This window comes from Dasypus novemcinctus, chromosome 13 (assembly GCF_030445035.2).
Source record: "Dasypus novemcinctus isolate mDasNov1 chromosome 13, mDasNov1.1.hap2, whole genome shotgun sequence".
Lineage (NCBI taxonomy): Eukaryota > Metazoa > Chordata > Mammalia > Cingulata > Dasypodidae > Dasypus > Dasypus novemcinctus.
In genome coordinates, this window is record NC_080685.1 from 15,872,916 (window position 1) to 15,897,702 (window position 24,787).

The following is a 24,787-nucleotide window of genomic DNA, read 5'->3' on the forward strand; positions in this document are numbered from 1 at the left end:
ACCACTCCCCGTCCCCCTTGCTGTCCAATCCTCGCAGGATGGCCACCAGGATTCTTTACGATTTGTACCGATTTCTGTAGGAAAACGAGTCTGAGCTCAGGGGCTTTATGTCTTTGTGGGACTCACCTCCTTCAATCATCTTTCATTTTTTCCTTCCTTGACTTTATAGCCACCAGGGAGCTCTGTTCCTTCTGTGTTGTTTTCTGCACAAGAGGAGCGGCCCTAAGTGGCTGGCAGAGCCAGTCTTGTCCCAAGGTAAACAAACGATGGGGCACGCTGGGGGCGGGAGCTGGCCCTGCTGTTCAGGGGAGGGCCTCTCTCAGCCTGCATGGACAGAGCGTTTCGTTTTCCCTCTGAAAAACTCGTTAGTAGGAGAGGAGCACAGAAGCTCACATGTAGCCCTCGATTCAAGGCCGCGATGTACCACTCTAGTCAGTTTAAAGAAAGGGCCTCTCCTAATGACACATTAAACACACTAATGGCTACGTCACCGCTCAACCCACCATCTCCTCTGTGTTTGGCGGAAGGTGGGAAATGAGGGTGGGCAGGGCAAAGAAGGCTGTGGTGAAGAGTGAAGGAGCCTCAACTCCCAAGGATTTAGTTAGTACGTTTTTAACCTCTAGGACTGATAAAGGAGAAGGCCCCAAGGTCTACTGTATCACCTGGACAAGCAGTATTTCCTTTTTCCTCTTTCCCCTGAATAGAACTGATTTGGTGTGGGACGGTGGCAAGTCCTTGGCACAGGCCATGGAGAGCCTTCACCGTGGGCAACCATGGGATGCTGTGATTGGCATAAACGAACACCAGGAGCCCAAAGCAACAGTCCGAATCCCACGAGGCTGGTGGAGACCCCTGCCTGTCAGGGTAGGGGGTTGGCCTCCTTTCGAAAGGGACATCATTCCAGCTGACTCAGTAGGAGAAGATAGAGCAGCCACGGCAGACGCTGCTTTGGTTTTGACACCAACCCTGCAATATGTTCACACCCATGCAGTTGCACACAGAGGAGGAAATGCTTCGGATTGGAAAGGGAATGAGTAATTAAGGCTTTGCAGCAAACATCTCCCGCGTGGAGGTCCAGGAAGCAGTCAATGCACCACCCATGCCCTTGCAACCCCCACCCCGGGCCGCCTTCCCTGGCCTGCTGAGAGGTAGCTGAGTTGCATGTGGGCTGATCTGATGCCATTTCCAGGCATTTAGGGGACCCATCAGAAGCCAGTGCTGGAGGATAAGGGGGCTCCTCGGCCTGTGGGCCAGGAGGCAGAGGAACAAGGTGTTCAAAACTTTGAGGTTAGGATTCTGCCTCCTCACTAAGACAGCAAGTAGGTGCCTTCATGGTAACATCGGACACTTCCCCGCCCACCCCACCCCACCCTGTCCCTCCGGCACCTTGCACTGGGGCAGCTGGCCTGGCAGGTGCACCTGCAGCTTAGCAGACAGCCTCCGGGAAGGAGGCCAGCTTCCCAGGATGTGCCTACCTGTACCTTTGCTTCAAAGACTGCTTCTCCACCGACTTGCACACGTGCCCCGCGTAGTACAACGGGAAGAACAAAAAGTTCCAGTTGGTGGCAAACCACGTCAGGGCGAAGGGAGCGTCCAGCTTCCTGAAGGTCAGCTTGGCGAGCTGCGTGGCGCCGGCCCAGGATGAGCACACGCACAGCACCACGGCCACGCCCCAGAAAATCTTCTTGAGCTGTGCCCCGGAGCATCGCCAGCACAGGTGGGGGGCTCTCCCACCAGCCTCCGCCCCGGCCGGAGCCGGCGCCTCCGCCGGGGCCGGGCAGTCCCGGGGCCGCTCCTCCCCTGGAGGGAAGAGAAGGGGTGCTGTTAACAGGAGCCTCTGGACCTCGAAAGGCGGGGGTCAGGGGGAGCAAGGGTGCGACCGCCCCACTGCCCTGGTCATGCCCAGCCCCCCGCGCGGGCAGGGGCAGCTTCTGGACGGCGACGCGATTCACACCTTACACGGAGGTTTGCAAGGCTTCCCTGTTCCTCCAGGACCTTAATACTGAGAGGGTGCTAAACCGCAGGACTGCCAGTGAGCTGGCTGGAAATGCAGAGTCTCAGGCGCCACCCCAGTCAGCTGAATCAGAAGCTGCATTTCAACAGGTGAGCTTGGGAACAGATTCTCCAGGGCACAGAGTGGCCAAAATATTTTCCCGTATTTTCTTTCAGCCCAGACAAACTGCCCTGCCACTGGGTACTGGGTGCTAGTCGGAGCTGGGGATGCCTACAAGTGGCTTCCTAGACCATGATCTCTAAAAGCCCCCAGTACATTGACAGAAGCTGCTCCCGCCTGTTGCTTCAAGGAATGGAGGCCAACATTCTCATCTTACTTCGAAAGTTCAGCAAAAATAGACTTACTTAACCCTCCTGGTTGTTTTTTTTTTTTTTGTCTGCTCTAATTGGCTTCCTGCTGATTCTTCCCATCCCATTTCAAAGCTTTACTTAAAAACCACAACCTCTGGCAGCCGGAGCTGTGGAGGCCAGGGCCACTCCAGTCCAGCCACGTTACTTCTGAGCAAGTTGGTCCCTTCGACTGTGAGAAGGCGTAGAAGCGTGATTTTCCACTGTTTGTTTTTCATTCAGGGTTGTGTGCGTGTCAGTCGGCTGGAAATTTAAACAGAGCTGTAGCCTTGTGTGGAGTGTAACTATGGACAGATGCAAATTTCCGGAAGGCAACGTACTGCCTTTTATCTGTGTGGCCTGGCAGTCAGCTGAATGGGGGCCCATGGGTTCTCAGAGGCCATTTCCCTGCTCAGAAATGAGCACAGAACATGGTAGGGTCCCTGTATTTTACTTAAGTAGTAATTTAAATAACTTGAAAGACACCGACATCCAGTCGCTCCAATCAAGTGTGGTATATCGCACTTTCTGAAATGTCATAATTCTGTGGGGTGAAAATCCTGAGCCAATGTAGCCTTTTACACAGGTGTTAGCTAACCCTACCATTAAATGGCAGCCTTGGCTGATCTATTTTAGCCAAAAGCAAATGCAAGCATTTGTGACTAGTAGCAGAGGCATTATCCACTGACCCAAATCCCGTTTGCAGGACTTTACTGGCCCAAATCCCATTTGGCACCATGTGAAATGTACCTTCTTACCTGCTTTATTAATATTTCATCTCCTCCTCCTTTTACTTTTCTTGTGTGTAGCTCCTAGTGAGAAGGCCCTTGGAAACACCGAATGTTTGACCACCCTTCAAGCTTCCGACAAGTTGTCAGCTCCTAGCATGGGCTGCACGGCAGGGGAAGCGGCGGAGGGCAAAAAGCAAGATGATTCCCATTCTCCTGCATCTCTCCCTCCCAACCGGACTTCTTGTTGTTGCTCACAAGTGAATTCCCACAACTTAAGGCAAACGCAGTTCCACACAGAAGCAAACACATTAAGCCTGCACCCTGATTACCTGTCATGTTGGATCCTGCAACCTTCCATTATTGGGATAATTCGCAAGAGGGGTTGGGGGTTGGGTGGATTTCTCAACTATCAGCGTCACTGTCAGAAACTCATACTGAAAAGATAATTGTGGCAATGAAAAAAACGTCCAAGCAGAAAGAAAATGGAATGTCACAGTACTAACTTCCCACCCCAGAGAGGACTCCTGAGGACGCTGGAAAAATGCAGGTCGCAGCAAGCTTTTCACTAGTGTATTCATTATGGCAAATAATGTTTTAAAACATAAAAGAATTAATAAGCAATGGATGATGCCCCACACCTGTCACAATGAAGGAGAAAAATCGCCAACTCATGTAATTCTGCACTGCTAAAATGCTTCTGTGGGTTTGGATTAAAAAAGTTATTCTCTAATCTTGTAACCTCTCTGGGTCATTTGGCCAAGGGAAATATTAATAGTACACAAACAAAATAAAGATATTCAAAACTAAAACCAATCTCTAGTATTTAAAAATACCAATTAATATATGGCAGAACAATGTTTCCCAAGGTATAATGCTGCTAATAGGCATTACATGAGAAGAAAAAAAAAAAAAAGATTCATGGATCTGTTAAGTTTTCTAATAAGTGAAAACACTAGGTAGAACAAGTGTTTCTCTGCTGTAGGAATACTCAGGGATAATGGGCATGGTGAATTCCCAGTTCCCAAGAGGCAGCTCCTGAAGGCAGTGCTGACCAAAATATTTAAATGTGTAACATCTTGCAGTGGAACTAGTGTCCCTAGAAACCCCCTTCGGGAAATGCTGGGATACACCCATAAAGAATCAAAGACAGCCGATCCTAATTCATTGCAAATATCCTATTTTGCTGTGCCTAGCCTCTCATAATACTAATCATTTAATATCAATTTCATTACCTCACTCAATTCTTCATATTTCCACAAACTTAAAAAAATTCTTTACAATGCGCTGCCTTCCCCCCAGTGTGGAACATGACTCCCGGGGATGAGCCTCCCTGGCACCGAGGGATTCCTACCAAGTACCAGCTGATGATGTGACTAGAAAAGGACCTTGATAAAAGGTTGAACTTGGACCAGCAGAATATCTCAGTCTACATATAATAACAGGAGTTAAAAATGCTTTTTGACCTGAATCAAGGGGGAAATGGAAAGGACAAATGAGTTTATATGGCTATGAGTCTCCAAAAAAGAGCCGGGAGGTTATCAGAGGGGTTGCCCTTATGCACATCTCAGCAGAGTCCCAGAGACAGATAAAGTAAATACAAGCCCGGGTATTGGTTCTTCTGAGGGCTACAGAGACCCACAGGTTCTATGGTCATGGCAGATGGAGTTCAGTGCCATGTCAGTTGGCCCTTCCTTGGAGTTTGTGTTCCTGTGTGATGGAGCTGGACTCAGATGTAATCTTTTTTCATAAGCCATTCCTGTTACTTTACCAGAATTGTAGTTGGTGCTGGGGTTTAATATATACTCAGGGAATCTGAATCTCTGGACTGACCCTATGATAGCCAGGACCTGAGCCTCAACAGACTTCAACTCCTACACTCTGGTTTATTGGACTACCCCACTCAGCTAACACAGAGTTGAAGAAGGTCAACCACCACACCATGGAGCGAAGAGTGCCTACAACTGAAAGCAGGAGGATTGCATCCAGAATCCATGTGGAATCTGAGTCCCCTCTTGATATACATGTGGAGTGGACACAACCAATCCGAGGTCCAAAATATGGAGGAATAGAATATAGATTAGAGTGTACTTACTGATATTCTATTTCTGAACTGTTGTAACTAGTAATCAAAGAAAATGTGGCATTGGTGTGGAGAAAGTGGCTGGGTGTGTGGAATGGGAGGAAGAAATGAGATGTGGAGGCGTTTTCGGGACTTGGAGCTGTCCTGTGTGGTGCTGCAGGGACAATTATTGGACATTGTATGTCCTCCCATGGCCCACTGGATGGAACGTGGGAGAGTGTGGGCTGTGATGTGGACCATTGACTATGAGGTGCAACGATGTTCAGAGATGTATTCACCAAATGCAATGAATGTCTCATGATGATGGAGGAGAATGTTGCTATGGGGGGAGTAGTGGGTTGAGGGGGGTGGGGGGTATATGGGGACTTCATTTTTTTTTAATGTAATATTAAAAAAATGAATAAAGAAAAAAAAATTCTTTACGAATACTCTGTATAAGTACTAAATAGCCTAAAGGAAAAGCAATCCATAATCATAGCACCCAGAGATATCCCTGTTGATGTTGGCTGCAGTCTTTTCTCCAGTCTTTTTTGTCTTTACCACACACACACACAGGGCTCTCAAGAGAACCGTGTCCCACCACACGCGGATATACTCGTATCCCCACTCACACAGCAGATCGGGCTAGGACTGTGTTTTCAAACTGCATTTTGTGCCAATCCACAATGGCATGGACTTTACAAACCTCACAGGGCTTTATCTGTGCCCAGGGCAATGCAGCCCTGGAGCTTTCCAGTTGGCCAAGAAATCACTGCAGAACATCTGCCGTGTTCCAAGAGCTCCAGGCAGTCAATAAAGAAATGCAAAACACTATTCCTGCTTTTCAGGAACTTAGAGTCTACCTGGGAGTGTCAAAACTGACCCATGAAAGAATGAAATGCATGTGGAACTGCAGGATTTTTGACTATAAAACCACAATGGGAGTTCTGAAGAGAGCCCTGTGTGGGCTGAAATCAAGCGAAAAGAAGGTGGCAGAGGCTTGGCCTGTGCCTGGGGGGATAAAAAGGCTCTAGGTAAAGGAAGAGCAAAGTTCCGGGTCAGGAACACACCTGGTCTGCAGAGGCGCAGAGATCAAGATGGTAAGGTCTGACGGCCACTGCCACCTCGCCCCCCGCGAACCCAACCTTGCCTTGGCCAGACATACAGCAGGAGAAATTGCTAGGTCAGCTGATGTTACCGGAGCAAATTCAGATGTTGACCTTAAGGTACTTAGGAAGTGAACACCCCAAGGTCCATAACAAAGGGATAAACTTGGTTGAAGAATAAATGTGGAGCAACATGATATATTTGTTTGTTTTTCTGCTTGAGTCACATCAGCTCCCAGTCATTCACTTTTTTTTAAGATTGTACTTTTTTATTTATTTCTCTTGCCTCCCCCTCCCCCAGTTGTCTGTTCTCTGTGTCCATTCGCTGTGTGTTCTTCTGTGTCCACTTGTATTCTTGTCAGCGGCACCGGGAATCTGTATCTCTTTTTGTTGCGTCATCAGCTCTCCATGTGTGTGATGCCACTCCGGGTGGGCTACACTTTTTTCATGCTGGGCAGCTCTCCTTATGGGGTGCACTCCTTGCGCGAGGGGCTCTCCTATGCAGGGGACACCCCTGCGTGGCACGGCACTCCTTGTGTGCATCAGCCCAGTGTGTGGGCCAGCTCATCACATGGGTCAGGAGGCCCTGGGTTTGAACCTTGAACCTCCCGTATGGTAGGCGGACGCCCTATCCATTGGGCCAACTCTGCTTCCCAACACGATATATTTGGATTGCAGACCTATTTATTCTTCACCATTTGAAATGCAGCGAAGGCTGCCCTAGGCACTTGGAAAACATCCCCACATCACCTAACTTAAAAATTCTAACTGCGTTTTCTCAGGGTCATTATTTTCAATGGACTGTCCAATTCATGCTCTGGAGACATCCAAACGGGTTTCAGACAGAAGGAGTTACAATGAGGAGGGCAGTATCTCTTCTCAAGAGCCTCTCAAATCTTTCTCAACTGCAGGAAACTTTTGTTTTCTACAACACCCATCTCCTGTCCCTTAAACTGCAAGCCAAGCAATTCCTCTGTTAGCATTCACTGAAAAAGGCAGTGTAGATTGCCTCAAAGAAATCAATGCCGAATTAGCATCAAGCTATTTCCTGCCCTAGCTCTTTTGACTTTTATTACACCCTAGTAACACTATTTATGTCTTCCTCACTCTCCAACACCCACTCCCTGCAAACAATCCCTCTGTTTATGATCTACTTGCACCTTAAATTCTAATCTTTAACTTTCGCCAACAGTTCTGGGAGCAATGCAAAGTGGATTACACACTGTGGCCCTGTGGCTGTGCTGGCAGATGCTGTAATTGTGGAGTCTCGCAGCTCCTCGTAGCTGTGTCACCTCTAAATGCTCTGTTTACGCTACTTAATTTACTCAAAACGGCTGGAGAACAGGAGGGCTCTTCCCAGGTCTGTAGCTGGAGTTGCTTGCATTGAACATTGTGGAGAAAGATGGGTGTACGTGCCTGTGTGCACGTGTGAAGGGGTTAAGTGTTCTCTTGTATGTATGTGATGGATACACCATGACATGATGAGACACAACCACGACTGGGCATGAGCTTCCACCGGAGCTCTGTTTCATTGCCCCGAGGACTGAGGGCATTCAGGCAACCTGCAGACTGCACCCTGCAAAACAGCACTCAGTACTAGTCTCGTACCAGGGATTTATGAAGCATTTCACACTCTGGCAATGGCTCATCATCACAGAGTGGCTCCAGGCCATCACAGGCGAGCTGGAGGTCTGGTTTAGCAGGCAGCTAGTCCTTGGACCAAAGCAAGTCTGCGGTCTCATGAGCCGGCCACTGCTTTCTCCCTGAGAAAATGAGTTCTAGATGAATGGATGTGATAGTGGGAAATGTGCTCATTAAAAATTTCTTTTCTTAAGCCGTTCTGAACAATTTAAATACTTCCCCACGATCTAGTTGAAGGTGTTTACAAAATATTCCTTCTTAAGAAGAAGAAGATGAGTATAATCACAAGGGGGGACTTGATAGCTGGAAAATATGCTTATTAAAAATTTCTTTTGGGGGCGGCAGACTTGGCCCAGTGGTTAGGGCGTCCGTCTACCACATGGGAGGTCCGTGGTTCAAACCCTTGGCCTCCTTGACCCATGTGGAGCTGGTCCATGCGCAGTGCTGATGTGTGCAAGGAGTGCCCTGCCATGCAGGGGTGTCCCCGTGTAGGGGAGTCCCACGTGCAAGGAGTGCGCCCCGTAAGGAGAGCCGCCCAGCACGAAAGAAAGTGCAGCCTGCCCAGGAATGGTGCCGCACACATGGAGAGCTGACACAACAAGATGACGCAACAGAAAGAAACACAGATTCCTGTGCCGCTGACAACAACAGAAGCAGACAAAGACGACGCAGCAAATAGACACAGAGAACAGACAACCGGGGTGGGAGGGGGGAAGGGGAAATAAATAAATAAATAAATAAATCTTTTTAAAAAATTTCTTTTCTCATGCAGTTCTGAAAAATTCAAATACCTTCTCCAGACCTAGTTCAACTGGTTTCCTATTAACCTAATCTTAGTAGTTTACTCTTTGTTCTTAGTTTCTAGAAGGACAATAACTAGAACTTCCCAGTTGTACTACCAGAAAGTCAGAAACAAGGTAACATGTCGGCAAAACCACAGATTGGTGCCCGGAGCACCTTAGAGCCCAGCAAATCTGCAACTTCCCTGGGATAAAAGGCTGTGAACCAGGACAGCAAACAGGAGTTTTGCACACAGGAGATAATGCTGGAGACCCTGCCATCACCCACGTGGCAGGAATGTATCACCCAGTCACTCCTTGATCCTCAACCCATACTCCCCTATACAAACCCTAGCCCCTCTTCTCACTTTGAACTGGTTTGGGGAAGATTCCCTCAGTTCCTTGCTTGTGCACTTTCAATAAATCACCTTCTCATGGAGAGAAATGTTTCTTCTCTGTAGCATGGGATTGGGAGGGCCCTGCTATTGGAAATAGCTGTGCATTTACGGTAAAGGATGCTTTTTGTTTGTTCAGTGCAAGTCATTTCTACAATGACAAAGCAAGAGAGTTGGAAAATCATTTGCTCTCAACCTAAGAGAGGTTGTGCTTTAGTTCAATCAGCAGGGTTTAGGTTGCTTAGATTGCTTACAACTTAGACTATTAGGTGTCTCTAAGTTCAACTAAACAGGACACAGTTGAGAGTTTCTCTGAGAACTAGAGTACCCCGCCTTTTTTTTCCTGGACTGCCCAAGAAGAGAGCGACAGGGACTGATGAACATTTTCCCATTTATTGCTTGCTGATGGATACATCAACCCAGGGTTTGGCAGCTAAACTAAATAGCTTTCGCAAAATGAGGAGGTTTGAAGAAAGCTTTTGTCTGTGCCATTTGCAAGTGTAACTTATCTCCCTGAAGTGCATTTAGTGTTTTATCTATCTCATCTACTCATTAAACACTTGCTCAGAGATTTTTTTTGCGTATGATTGTTTTTTAAAACTGTGGTTTGGAGGAAAGAGAAGATGACCAGAAGAAAAGGCTGTCACTAGCATGAGGCAAGGCAAGCTGACATGAGGAGAAGATGCAACGAGACAAAAGAAGAAAAACCTAATAAGAGACACAACAAGCAGGGAACGGGGTGGCGTAAGCGATTAGGTACCTCCCTCCCACATCAAAGGTCCCGGTTCGGTTCCCAGTACCTCCTAAAAGAAACAAAGACAAACAGATCCAGCAAATGGAAACAATGAGAGGGGGGGGAGAGATAAATACATAAAATCTTAAAAAAAAAAAAAAAGAAAAGGCTGTCACAACTATGAGGCCACATGTGCTGAATCCCAAGGCAGACCTCAGTCCCATTCCTGACTCAAGACAGCCATCTGCACTTGCAGCTCACCCGGTTGGATTCCTGGACTTTGGGGCAGAAAACACTCCACCTACTAATCGTGGCCAAGACTATTCATCCCTGCTCCTGACCAGCACTGGTCCCCGGGAAAGAAGGGAACCTGCAGGCAAAGGTGAATGCTGACCCGGATGAGGGAGGCAAGAGAACAGGGAAACAAAGGCTCGGGCGGCGGTTAAACGCGCAGTATGTGAGCCACACTCGGGGCCAGGAGGTTTTAGATGTCTTTTTAGTTGTCACAATGTTGGTGGTCGGTACGATTATTCCTGTTTTGCAGACTGGACCACTGAGGCCCTGAGAGTTGTTTTCCTAAGACCACAGATTCCTGAGTGGCTGCACTGCAGGGGCCGCCATGGGCCATCTGACCCCCAGGCCTGCGTGGGAATGGCTGTGTCCTCGTTCTCCCCTTCGGAAGTCGAGCAGGGCTGAGACGCCGCACATCTCGGTGGAAACTGCCCGTCCCTGAAGAGCACGGACCCCACATTTCCTTCGGAAGGGACCGAGTGCGTGTCAGCCTCCCAGACTGGGGCCCTGACTGCGGACAGCGAGCTGGGCTTGGAAGGGGCGAGGCACGGACGGACGGACAGACACAGACCCTTTCCTCCTCAGGCTGTGGATGGGAGAGGGGTGTTTACTTGATAACCCACCAGGAGGAGGGGTGACTGCCTTGGATCACTGTATTAGAAACACGAGATGCCACCGCACACTTGTTTGCTCCCGCCAAAGGCTTAAGCCTCTGTTGGAAAGGGAGTCCTGGAGGCAGGGCGTGGGGCGAGCACGGCAGCTGCCTGGCTGTCTTTAAAGACAAACTGAGTGTTTTGCACGGGGAGATTATTTCCCCGAATTGAGAGGAAGAGGAGCCTGGGTGGTGGGGGGCGGCGTCTTCCCCCAGCTCCTCCTGCAGTGCTTCCCTGAAGTCACTGACCCCTGTCCACGCCTCAAATCACCCCCAAAAACCCACAGCCCACCCCGCCCCGAGCTGGATGTGGACGATTCTGGAATGCGCGCAGTCAACGGCCACCTAGGACTGCTGAGGGACTGGGCAGCTTCCAAATAATGCTGCTTTCGCCGCAGGGGAAGAGGCTGCTCCCGGGAGGGCTGAGAGTTCCGTGCTTCAGCAGGTGGACTGAACGAATATTTGCACTTAAGGAGATCAGTTTTAATCCCCCTGGCCCTGCTAGTCCTGACGTGCGCCGCCTCCTGGGGCTGCCCCATTTTCCCGGGCTGGACACGTGGCACCTCTGGGTGCGTGGCGGGCACCCATCAACTGCATGCTGAGTGGCACTTGGGTGCTGCGAACACCCACCGCTGCGGTTGTGGGCTCTTCAGTAGGGGGTGCCCTGGAGCGCTGTCCCCTGGCTGGGCCAGTCCAGCGGTGCCGGGGCAGCTGCCAGGCAAGGGAAATGCCTCTGGTCCTCGGATGTTTTGGTTGGACAGAGCACTGAAGACTAGGGCAAAATTACAGCAGACCGTCAGTTTGCTGTAAACTGTCTTAGCTTATCGAGGCAGTTTATCTTGATAAGCAAAGCTCCGTACACTCAAGTACACCTTCAGGTTTCAGCAGAATCATTTTTGTGTCAAGAAGACAGGATTAAACTTGCTCCATTAAGTGCCGAAGCAGGGTCACCTTAAAATAGTCAACACAGCCTCCCAGGCTTTGATTTCCTACCCTAGGGTAAGAGTTTTGCCCCAAGCCGGGGCTAGGCGGTTGAGCTAATCCTTAGGCAGTGAAGCATCAATGCAAAAATAACTGCGGCCCGCCCCAGGCAACACTTTGAGGTTGCACAGCGGCTTCTTGGGGCCTTGCTGCACCTCTTTTTGCATCAGCCCATCTCCTGGTTTCTGTCTCCTGTCCAGAGCCTGCTTGCTGCCGCAAATTCGTGGAGCAAGTTGAGCTCACGTAGCTGCTCAAATACCAAGATCCACCCCTGAAAGCAACGTGCATGCGCGCACATGTGCACACCTGCCAAATTCCTTATTTGTTCTGGGTCTCATTCCTGCTCTCTGACCAGAGCTAGGAAAGGATTTTAATCAGACAAACCAATCTCAGCTAATGAGTAAGCCACCCAATAGGCTCATAGAATCTTCCTGCAGGAAGAGCCCGTGGAGATCAACCCTAATGCCCTCTCTTTTCAGATAAAGCAGCCCAGGCGCCAAGAGGTGAGGTGCCATGTCTAGCTACATGAATTAGCCAGCAGGGCACAGGAAATGAACCTGGAGCAGCCTCGTGCTAACACAGTACTCTCCCTGCTCTATCCTCCTCCCAAGTTACATGATGTCTTAAGCAGTGAAAATGTATCACTCGCCAAAAAAGCTTTTAAGAATTAATTCTCTTCTTGGCTCTCCCAATATAGCTATCCTGAACCCTTTCCCACCTCTTCAAGCCTTCAGTTCCCATCCATCACTTTCAGCAGCTGATTCCACTTCCTACATAACCAAGATCAAAGTCACCAGGACAGGTCCCCTGACTTGCCTCCTCTGCAGCTCCACCCTTCTCTCGATCTGGGCCCATCTTCTCTTTCCCATCCTCTTTGCAGGGCTCACCGCCCCCTTTCTCTTGTCGTCTGTTTTCCTCCAATGCCCCTTCTGCCTCCCCCAAGCCATTACTGCATCAATCACCCTTGCCTTGGGCAACCTCTGACCTGTACTGGAATCTGCTCCTGCCTCCCGGGTTACAGAAACACCCACAAAACAGCCGCCCTCCCCGTATGACAGCACGACTCTTCTCGCCTCTCACTGCCAGACGCCTTCAACTCTGTGTCCCGCAACTGCTTTCTCCTCCCCCCTCAAACACTCGCCTCTGCCATCTGTCATGCACCCAGCACCCCCTGAAAACTGTTTCTACAACTTTCTGGGCTGCACCCGACACCACATGATGCTCCCTCCTTGCTTTTCTTCCCTTGGTTTCCATGATGTTATGTTGTCTGAGATCCCCCTCTCCTCCTTTGGCCATTGCTTAGACTTCTATGCCCCCCCCCCCATGCAAGTGGCCAACAGCAGCTGCCCTCGTCCACTGGCTCCCTCGGCGTTACCCCCTCTCCCTGATTCGTGGCTCGGATGTCACCTACTCTTCCTCCTGCCTCCTGGCCTGCCAGACCCTGCAGGGGAAGTCCTAATCAAGGCTCCCACCCAGCTTGCCTGAGTTTGGCTTCCTCTTCCTCCCTCACAGCTGTTGTTTCCCTGTCTCTGCTGTCACTCCATTTCTCGGCGTTGTTCCGGCTCACTTGTCAGGCCTGCCTACTTCACACTCTGTCCCCACGACCTGTTGATCCATCCTCTAAGCCGCCCTGGTCCTCGTGGAAGGTGGTGCCGAGCTGAAAGCCAGGGTCCAGCCCCGACTTCACCACGGAGAGGGAGTGACTCACTTGCTGTCCCCTGGACTGTGGGCATCGTGCTAGAGCCACCACGGGGGGGGTGTGAGGACTCAGTGAGACAAGCCAGGCAAAGGGCCGCTGTGGGAAACGTGAGCTGCTGTGAGCATTAGCGCCCACCGGGCTTCTACTGCGCCTCCTATTCTTCACCTTTTACTTTGCAGGAGTGTTTTTCACTTTTTGACTGTGATTCTCAATAGGAAACGCACACACACACACACCTGAAATAAAAGGGTCCCAGATCAACACTGGCCCTTATTACATGTGACATGGTATCCTAACTCTTTCCTAATTCCTTTATTAAGAGTCCTTTAGAGTGACTTTTTCATTGTGACTTCTGCAATCGATTGCATGACCCACAAATGGGTCATGTCCCACTGTTTGAACCCGTTATTATACATGACTGTCTTAATTTTCTTAGACATGGATGAGAGCTTTCTCTTCCTCCACGGCTGCCCTTTCCCACCTGTTTCCACCCATTCTCCCAAACCCAGCATTCAGATGCCCCGAGTCCGAGCTCGGTCTGCCTTACAACCTTGCCCTCCTGATGTCTTTAGTTAGCCTAAGACCACTCTCATGTGTCTGCCAAATGCCATACACCCCTAACTCTGCACTTCTGTCCATGGGGCTTCCTCTGCCAGTATGTCATGTTCTTACTTCCCGCCTACGACAGCTGTGGGCAGATGCAGCATCCTCTACTTTTCCCAGATCATGCTCCAAAGGAAAATAAGTTCCACTGGATTTATAGTCAGAAGCAAAGGCTTCTGATGCCACATCCATGCTCTGCAGGAGTGTCCTGTTATAGTATGTCATTTTGGTAAAGAAGGGGATAATGGTTGCAAGAGTGCCATGTATTGGCCAGTGGTGTCCCAGCCGTGAGTTCATTTATTTTAAAAATTCCATCCCAACATGTAATCATTATGCATGTATATATCTGACCCATCTTACTGGTTTGGAAGCTCTCCTGGATTAAGGATTGCGTCTTACTTCTCTTAGCACACCCTATAACACACCTGGCTGAATTGTTTGCATATACTGGGCACTAGGTAGTGCATTTGATCGATACATGAGTGATTTAAAAAAACTTATTATTATTATTTTTTAGGAAGCACCAGGGATTGAACCCAAGACCTCAGCCCAATGCCTGCAGTTTGATAGATACTCAATAGAGAAAACTATTATTCTCATTATCAAGAGGGACTTATTGTCACTCTCATTTTCATGTGAGAGAACCAGTCCTGGGGCGTTTAATCTTTAACCAGTCCCTTGGGTTAGCGGAAGAGCTGGCACTGAACCCAGCCCCTCAAACTCCAAAGCCCTCGCTCCTTCCCCACACTCCTTGCTGCCTGCCTCTTGGGGGAGTTTATTGTACTGTTCTCAATGACGCGTTCCCACTGCATGTGATTTTATTGAACGTGAGTCAGCTGGTTGTGAACACGGATGATCCTAGGAAATCCTACTCGGCTCGAGATGTGTCACTGATCAATATTCAGTGTCTGCCTTCGATGGAAAAGCTGGGAAAAGGCTATGAAAACAAGATATGCTGTCAGATGTGACAGACACCATCACCTGGTGCCGGAAGCCACCTTTCCAGCCTCCAAGGAGCCTGAACCCAGCTGCACTTCCCTCCTCGCCCTAAGCCTGAGCAGGCTCCCTTCCTGGTGCCTGAAACAGCCTCCCCGGGCCCCAGGATCTGACCGATTTCCTCCCATCCCACCAGCCTCATTTGTGATACTCCTTCTCCTCTGATTGCTCAGTCTTCCCGTCCCTGCAACACTTGGTTCTTAGCTCCATACCAGTACTATCCGGTACACAATAATTTGTCTGTCTGCCTGTCTCTTTCCTCCCAGACTGAAACTTCCTAGAGACAAGGAGCTAGTAAGGCTCAGGTTTGCATTTCCAGGGCCTCACTAAATCCACCCAGGACACAGGAGAGGCCCAGACAAAGGGTGAAGCATTTGGTGAGTGAATGAAGTCAGTCTTCTGGTCCAGCATCCTGCGTTTGCGCTTAATCAAGAGAGGCATTTGCTATTTTGGTTTTTTTAATGTGCCACATGCTGGCGCCTTCTTGCCTCCCCTTAGAAGACACACTCCACAAGCTCATAAGTCTTCCTTGTCGGCTGTGCTCCGTCACTGTAGCCTGTCTGCCATCTACCCAGAAACAGCTGCAGGAGGGGAACCACCTTGCCCTGTGCATCCAAGGCAAAACAAAATGATTCAACACTTCCAAAACAAGCACACAAGAGGCAAACGGCTTCAAAAATAGCCCCAAAGCCAAACTGAACAGAAAGCATCGAGAAAAAAACCCCCAGAACCAACCAACCAAATAAACCAGGCTGAGAGCAAGTGCTCTATGTGAGCACAAGGATACCAAGGGCAGGTTTGATCAGGCCCAATCTGAGACTTGCCTTTGCTGATAAACTCGCATGCTTCCTCTGCGTGGGAACTGGGGGCTTGCGCCTATCGCTGCAACTTGCAGATGCTTCTAGAATCTGCCCTGGGCTCTGTACTTTTTGAGAGCAGCAGGAAGGTTTGCTGAGTGCAAGAGTTTTTGACTGGAAGGTTACAAGGCATTTACTAAACATCTACTGTGTGGGATGTGCTAGGTGTTTCCACAGCCTCTACCTCATTGCATTCCCCAACAGTTTGCTGAGGTAGGTTATTATTTTCATTTAACAGTTGAGACAACGGAGGCTCAAAGAGTTTATGATTGACACGAGTCAAACTGCCGTACGTGGCACAACCCACCCTTGATCCCTGATCTGCCCAGATTCTCAGTCCAATACATTTCCTGCTAGCCAGAGACGTTCATTGGTTGTTTCAAAACATGAAGGCCCTGGAAGGCGGCTGCTGAGGGATCAGTGGGATTGGGAGACCCCAGAGCTTACCTGGCAGTCACACTAAGGGAATGCGGGGTGGGGGGAAGGTATCCCTACTTTCTGAAGGCCAGGCCGGGCCATGGGGAGCCCCTGTGCCTGGCATGTCGCTCACTGCTGCCTGCAGCACAGCCCAGTCTCCCCTCACCACACATGTCCTTGCCCTGTACATGCAGCTCAGGCCTTGACCTGCTCGAGGCGGCGTGGGGGCTGCCTGGGGGAGACACCTGTCGCTGGAGAGCACAGCCCACCTGCCTCACCTACCAGGTGGGGGTGGGCGACTTCTAACCAAGACCCCAGGAGTGAGCAGACACTCTCAGCTTCCCTGAGAGAACTAAAGAGCAGCAACCCCCTTACCCCCCCAACTTGATACATCTGGGCAAAGTCTCCCCACACTCTGGAAGAAGGCCTAGAAACGCAACCCCCCGGGGAGAGGGGGCCCTTGCACTACATTCAGGTGCAGATGACTGATACCAAGTCTTTCCTGAGACTGAGATGGGAGAGGAGAAGAAAAATCCACCTCCTAAAATGCAGACAAAACATCAACCTCTTAAAGAGAAGACAGCAAACGGTGTGAGAAACAGGCGAGTGGCTGCCAGAAGGTTCTGAGTGAAGTGGCTGCCGGCTGCCATGCCTGGTCTCCCCTCCTAGCCCTCAGGCCTAGCACAAGCAGCTCCACCTTTCTGGCCTCCAGGCCTCACCTGGGGTGGGGTACTAGTGCCAGGACGGCCACTGGCCTCCGTGGGCAGACCGTGCTGAGAGCACAGCTGCTTCCCTCTGCCGACAAGCCTCAGACTTGCCTCACTGGCTCTCAGACTTCCTGAAACAAACAGACAAGAATTCACAAGGGGTCCCAGGGTCCCAGGGTCCCAGGGTCCCGGGCCTCGAGGCCTGTCCCGGGCGGACAGCAGACCAGCTTCCCTCTAAGTTGGGCCGCTGGCCCCTTCCCCAGACCACTTGCATGAGTGGGCCCTGGTGCGCAGGACAGGGCACGCACTGGATGGCAGTTCCTGCGTCCAGGCGGCACCTGCCTTCTTGCCCGACTCTGCTGCTTCCCAAGCCTCACCTGGCCAACTTGGCCAGCTGGGGGGCGGAGGGGGGAGGCGGGGGGACGGGACATTCCCTGGGAGGAGGGGCTAAGGCCCCAGCCTGCTCTTTCCCTGGGCACCCCACTCTAAGGCAAGGCCCCCTTCACCCCAGCAGGAGGAAAGGGGGTACACCTTGGACACAGCGCTCTATTCTCCTGTCTCCCTAGGGACTCCTGGTTGGGGGAAGTAAAGGGGGCAGGAGGCTGCTTTCGGGGGCTGCTCACAGCCCCTCCCGCCTCCTTCTCCAGGGCCCAGGAAAGAACATGTTTCCAGGCTGGGGGTCGTTTTCCTGAGGTCGCTCACCTTTGCGGCCGCAGAGGAAGAGACCCCTGGGCCCCGAGGCTGGGAAGTGCGGCAGCACCCAGGGCCCCGCGCGCCCACCCGGGCCGCCGCAGCTCTGCGTGGGGAGGCTTCCGAGCAGGCAGTGCGCCCCTGCTCCGGAGCCCCCCAGCAGCCTCGGTCCGCCTCGGGCGAGGGGTGGGAGGAGAACGCTCGGATCCCAGGCCACGCAGACGCCCGCACGCGGCGTCTATGTTCGCGTGCCTGCGCCCAGCCCTGGCTAATTTCTGGGCGACCCCCGTGTCCCCGGCCGGCAAGTGCCTCAGGGCAGAGGGGGGAAAGGTGAAGGGTGCGGGCGCCAGGCGGCCCGGGCCGCCGGGGAGGACGGAGCCGGGGTGGCGCCCCTGTGCGCCCGCACCCCGGCCGCCCCTGCAGCTGCCGACTCGTCCAGCCCCGGCGGGCGCGCCCCCGCCCCGCGGCCAGGCAGCCCCCGCTCCGGCTGGGGGGCCCCCCGGGCTGCTGGCGGCGGCGGCGGCGGCGTCCAGCCCCCGGGGCCGCGGCTCCCGCGCCCCCCGATCCCCGCGCCCGGCCGGGCACGCGGCGTTACCTTCCACTTTGGTGAGGGTGAGGACCGGACTGTTGCAGGCGCTGAGCGGAGCCACCCGCGCCGAGTGCTTCTTCATGGTGAGCCCGTCCGCCTGCAGGAGCTCCTCGGCCGATCGCCTACATCCTGCGGCCGGCTGCAGCAGTCCCAGCGCCTGCCCGAGCCTCAGCGCCGCGCTCCTCCCGGGAGCAGGGCGCGCGGCGCCCCCCGCGCTCTCAATCGCGGCCGCCGGGGCTCTCCCGCACGCCGCCCGACGCGGCCTCCCCGGGGGCTGCCGGCTCTGCCTTCCTCGCGGGGGCTTCTCACTGCGGCGGCGGCCCCTCCACGCACATCCCTCACCAGCCACGCAGCCCCACTCCAGACACGCACGCACACCGCCTCCTCGGAGGAGGCTGCTGCAAACCGCCGCGTCACCGGCAAACGCGCGCCCCGCGCCCACCCCGCGGCTCCCCTGCCCCACCCCCCACCCTGCCGAGCCCTGGGGCGGGCGCGGCCTCAGGGCCGGGCAGCGGGGTCCCCGTGCCCTCCGGGACCAGCTCTTGAGTAAGAACCACGCGTCGAGGGGACACGGAGAAGTTAAGCCTTAGTTCTCCACAAGTTTGGAAAAGGAGGATCTGTGACTTCGGGGTGAGAGTTCTGCACAGCCCTGGATGGTTGTCTTACAGGGAGAAGCAGAAAAAAATCAAAGCGGCTTGCATGAACTTCTTGAGATTCTAGGGGACATTCATTTCTCAGGCTCCATGGGTAGCTCTTTTTTTTTTTTTTTCAAAGAGAAGGGAACAACAACAAAGTGCCACGTCCACAGAAGCAAAGGGACCACAGAAGACAAATGCTCGAGGTGATTCTGTTCTGGTCTCCCTGCCCCAGAGAGGGCTGATGGCCTTGGAAGGGGACACAGCTTGGGTTCTGCCCAGTTCCCGGTTGCTTGTTGCAGCTATAGTCTGGCATTTGCCCCTGCGGGTGCTGGCCTCCCTACCCCGACTCCAACTGGGCCATAAGCCCCTAGCCAATGGTGCTTCTAAAAAGACAATGATATACCTATTGCATCACCGGCTGGGACAACCAACCCCAAGTCACCACTGTCCCCAGTTATGTCAACATAGTGCATTGTCAAAGGTGTCCTGCCTTGTCCCTGCCGGCCAGCAGGAGAAGGCACAGGGCTTGTACAGTTCCAGACCACCTGATTCACACCTGCCCAGCCATCAGGTTTGGTCCCACCCTCCCCTGGGAATGTGAAGCTTCAGTGATGATTCCAGGCGGGTTTTGTTGTTGTTCTTCACGTCCTTACCCAGAATTTCTGCTCCTCCCACTCCCCTTGGCTTCCTGGCTTGATGCTGCCATTCCACAATCTAATGCCATGCTAGTCCCCCACAAGGGAGACACCGTGGAGCGGGAGAGGCAGAGTGGCCCCAGAGCAAGAGCTTGGCCCCCACCAGCTGGTTCTGGTGACATGTGCCTGCACATCCTCAGGTCTCTGGCACAACCTGCTTCTAGAAGTTGCTCTTGCAGGGTTCTTGATATTACTTGACCTCTTGAACAGCCACATGAAGAGAGCGGCCCCTGTCTTCACAAGCCCAGGGCTTCTCAGGGTGGCTCCTCCATCCCTCCACCCCAGTACAGGTTTTTAGGGTCCCTGCAGAGCCCTCTAGTGGAAGGTTCTGCACTATATGTCTCTCAGGAGGAATTTTCTCAAGGCCCCTGGGAGGTGATGCTAGAATAAGCCACTAAGCGGGTCCTTCTTTGGAGGAATTAAACACAAATAAAGTAGAAGGAGTTTATGTTGCATATTGATGAGAACTTTCTTATTACAGTGTAACATGGCTATGTGTGGCTTCATCAATTTCATCAATACACACATTATATACATAATAACTAAAACAGAAATCAGAATAACAACAGTGCCCATGACTGAGTGCTTACTATCTATCAAGTACAATGTTAAGTGTTTGACATACATTATTTCATTTTCTTCTCAGAAAACTTGTTAAATTCCCCTGTCATTAATTTTTGTTTCCCTGCAGCCTACCCCAGGGAATTTTTTGGTTCCTGGGAAACCTGCTCAAGTCCGTTAACTTTTGCTTATCAAAGAGGAGGTACCCATTGTTGCCTCGATCTCCTCTCCTTAATTAAGTGTCGTGGACCCTCTATCTTTTCTCTACATGTAACTGTCTCAATCCTATGTGCTGTGTCAAAACAATTAGTCTCCCTGCAAACGAAAACAAAACTTCTCATATTCCTTTTGAAATCATGTTTCTTGCCTGTTTGCCCATACTTCTTAAGGACATAACTTTTTTGGGGGATGGGGGAGGTAAGGGATGCACATTTGAAAACTCGTATAAATAACATTATTCTAGAAAGTTAACTGTGTACTGGTGTTCTGAGTATACCCTAGTATTTCAGAGTTCCAAAAGTTTAAACCTTCATGCTGGAGTTAGGCTGTAATGGCCTAACTTGGGGAGACCTAGAAAACTACTCCGGTTCCTCATTTAAAAACCCAAATCTCAAATTGTGAAAAAAGAAGTGCTAATCATTCTTTCAACAGAGATGTGATCCCTGAAATATAAATGGGAACAACACCGTATAAATAATACCCAGGAAAGAGCCACTTAACCTCTGATCCCTGGTCCCTCTTTGAGCATGAGCTCTTTTCAATTTAGCATTACAGGGATTTATCTGAAAGGGGACCTGGAGTGACTTTTTTTTCCAGGTCATACTCATTAAATAGATCTTCCTTGACATCTTCTAAAAATATATATGATGCAACCCTTTGCTTATCAAAGCCCAACATTTCCTTAGTTCTACCAGAGAGGACATCTGTTCTGGCAGAAGCCTCTTCTTTATCAGTAAAGCCACTCTTTGTTTGCTTGTTTTTCCATTGATAAAAGAAGAGGAGCAGATGGGCTATTTTTAATGACAATGTATGGTAGTCTGTGATTGACTTAAAAAGAGTGGGTGGATTTTGTGTTCTTGGCATTATTGTCTGAATGGTGTAGTGGAGTTAACTGAGTAAATGCAAAGAGTAAAAAGACTTGGGTGAGAACTTCCAGGCCATGACCATGAGCTTTATGCCTCCTGGTCTACCCCCAACAGCCTCCCTGCCTGCTCCCCACTCCCCTGCAAGAGCAGGGTGAGGAAGAAAGGGGGTGAGATGACCAGTGCTTCCTACCACCAAAAGGCTCTATTTAAAATGCAGCTTACACGGTGGAAAACCCAGCCTTGGCCTTTGGGAAGAGAAAGACACATGAGCCACAGGTGAAGTCCTTAGGAAGGGGGTTGACATGCATGGCATGGTCCTCAAACTCTGGGAGCTCCCCGTCTCCTGCCTGGGCCTGCAGCTCTGGGCCTCTCTCCAGGGCTCCCGACTCACTACGTTCCTCGCAGGACGCCTGAACAACCGCTCCTGGTCGCTCCTGGACTGGCTCATGCTTGGGCCACCCATGGCGGCCACTGGCCTCTTCTGTTTATTGTGATAACACTATCCCAAGAAGGTATCTAATCCTCTTGCTGGGACTAAGGGGTGTTTACGATCTTCTTGAGGTCAAGGCAGGATGGGAAATGCCTTGAACAACAGCCAGCAGCTTGAGGTTGAGCCCCAGTTTTGTCAGGCAGAAGTGGGACAACCTCAAATAGTTACCCCACCTCTTCTGGTCTCCATTTCCCAATCTGGGCACGAGAAAGGGGGGCCCTCTATCTTAGCTTCCTGGGGCTGCTGTACCGGATGACCAGAAGCCTGGAAGCAAGGCGTCAGTGGGGCCAGGCATCTCCAAAGGCTCAAGGGGAGACCCCGTGCCAAGCTTCTGCCAGCTCGTGGTGATACAGGCATTGCTGCGCAGCTGCGGCTCCTTTGCTCTCAGCCTCCGTCGTCAGCTGGCCTTCTCCCTTCCATGTGTCTCTTTTAAGGATACTTGCCATGGGATTTAGAGCCCACCCAGATAATCCAGGGTGATCTCATCTTGCAACCCTTAACCTAATTTTAACTGCAGAGACCCCATTTCTAGACCGGGCGACAGTCACAGGTTCTGAAGATGAGGATGTGGACACATCTTTCTGGGTGCCGCTATTCCACCCTCTACAGTCCCATTGGCAGTGTTCAAGCTTTTTCTTTCTCTCTCTTTTTTAAAGATTTATTTATTTATTTCTCCCCTTCTATCCATTGTCTGCTTTCTGTGTCCATTCGCTGTGCATTCTTCTGTGTCTGCCTGTATTCTCATTAGGTGGCTCCGGGAACCGGTCCTGGGACTGAGTGGGAGAGAGGTGATCATTCTCTTGCACCACTTCAGCTCCCTGGTCTGCTGTGTCTCTTACTACCTCTCCTCTGGGTCTCTTTTTCTTGTGTCATCTTGCTGATCCCAGCTGTTCTCATGGGCCAGCACAGCTGTGTGGGGCAGTACTCCATGTGGGCCAGTCCTCTGTGTGGGCCAGCTCACCACATGGGCCAACTTACCCTCACCAGGAGGCCCTGGGTATCAAAACCTGGACCTCCCATACGGTAGATGGGAGCCCAATTGCTTGAGCCACATCTGCTTCCCTCAAGCTTTTTCTCGGTCTCTGTGTTGAGCAGCTCTCCTTTTATCTTTTGGGGTTCCAGGTTAGATTTGGTTTATACAAAGGGTTTCACTGATAAAAGAGTCTTGAAAAACATTGGCTACATCATCTCCAAGGTCCCATTTGGCTTTAAAAATTGGGGTGCATGAAGTTATCCTCCTAGATAAGAGGATTTGCCTCCAAAGATATTAAAAGAATCTTAGCTAAACTGAGTTATTTATATCAATTTTTTAAAAAAACTTACGTTAAAATAATTTCAAACTTACAGGAAAGTTGCAAAAATAATACAAAATCCATTTAGAGAGCTCCAACCCCCCATCCAGATATCTAGTCCTACCAGCTTTTAACATTTTGTTACATCTGCTGTGGGTGGGTTGGTCAGTTGGTCTCTCTTTTTGTCTGTCTATCTATCTACTTATCTATCTATCAATCTGTCTCTCCAGGTTTAAAAGACTCTTGCTTTAATATGTTAAGTGGTTTTCCTTTGTTTTTGCTGCCAAATGCAGCCAGAAATACACATTACATTTGACAAACTCAGAGGCTTGTACACTAAAAAGGGTGAATTTTTCTGGATGTAAATAATATTGCAATTTTAAAAACTGTTAAAAGTACATTTTATAGCACAACTCTTATAGACAAATGTGTATGTATGCATGTGTATATATATATATACACACATATGGGATTAAAAAATTAGTGAAATATTACTTATTTACCATATGTGAACATGCTATCCTATCCTATTCGAAAAAAATTATGAAAATTGCTGATTGCAATCAACTGAACTGATTTTACTATGGTCCATGCATAGGTCATGACCTCTGTCATTTGAAAAACACTCATAAAGGTTATATTCTTCCTAAGTGACATGGAGTCTTATGCTTAATTTGTTCAAAATGAATAAATAAAACATTGTGAATCAAGCTAAAGTTTTTAATAGTCCCGAAAGAGACCACTTCAATTAACTTACTCTGAAATATCAACACTGTTTCATAGTCCTTCACAGTATTAATAATAAGATAACACATTATTTTAGTGATTACCAGTGTTTTTTAAAAAAATCATTACAGGTAGTTCCAGGAACAAGAAAATGGAGTTTTACCCAAATAAAGGGATCTTTAGCATTCAGAGGAATTCACAGTAGAGCAAACTTCAGTATTTCCAATAGAAGACAGAGAAAGTCTAGGGATTGCAAAGAAATTTATTTCCATGTACTGGGCAGCTCAATCTCCATACTTATAGGAATAATCATTGGTATACTTTTCAATAACTCCAGGTGCAAGTGCAGGAAAGTAAGAACCATTAAAAAGAGGTATTTGATGGCCTGCCCTCCTCTTCATTTGTCCCTTTCTCTACCAGGCAGTGATATGTATCACTAGGCTCCCACTTGGATTTCTTCTCCTTCTCTGGGAAGGAACATCAAGGTTGAGTAACTCAGGTGGGAGCAGGACATCCAGTGGTGGGATGACTGGGTGTCACCAGTGGGGTTTCAGCCATGCCTCCCTCTCCTCCAGGTACCACCACGACTGTGCCATGGCGAGTGGACAACCGCTGGGCCTGTGGTCATGCTGGGGCCAGAGCCACAGATTATAAGGAACAAAAGCCAGGGGCACAGAGGTGGGGAGCAGAGTATCAGGCGTCTTCCTTTGTGAATGCTGTGCTAAGGGACAGACATCAAGACAGTGGCCCTCCAGAGGACTGGACACTGCCTGGTGGGGGCTGAGCAAGGGACCTGCATAGCTGGATGGGGGCTCGTGGGCTAGACACCTGCGGGAGGATGGAGGCTCTGTTTTCTGGGATCTTCGAGAGACCTAGCAAGGTGGCTGCAATAGGTAATGGGTGTAGAAGGATGGGAACAGTGGCTGCTATACAGCACACACTTGAGAAATGGCCATTCCTCTATCCTTGGGTAATGGACACATCAGCTTCCACAAGTTCTTTCCAGCAGTGTGAATCAGGACAGAAAGACAGCA

At 50.5% G+C, this 24,787-nt stretch overlaps 1 protein-coding gene across 2 annotated transcripts in view; it reads right to left on the reverse strand.

Moving 5' to 3' along the window:
• The window catches only part of SLC35F3 (solute carrier family 35 member F3), a 423,487-nt gene that overhangs the window by 101,982 nt on the left and 296,718 nt on the right, over nucleotides 1-24,787 (reverse strand). The window contains exons 1-2 of one of the 2 annotated variants that reach the window (XM_058309523.2): nucleotides 18,273-18,719; nucleotides 1,476-1,800 (exon numbers count right to left, since the gene is read on the reverse strand). In XM_058309523.2, coding sequence (XP_058165506.1) covers nucleotides 1,476-1,800; nucleotides 18,273-18,348 — 401 coding nt within the window. In that variant the 5' untranslated portion in view covers nucleotides 18,349-18,719. Of the gene's footprint in view, nucleotides 1-1,475; nucleotides 1,801-18,272; nucleotides 18,720-24,787 lie in introns of those variants that run through there. The other variant, XM_058309522.2, reaches the window with a different exon arrangement.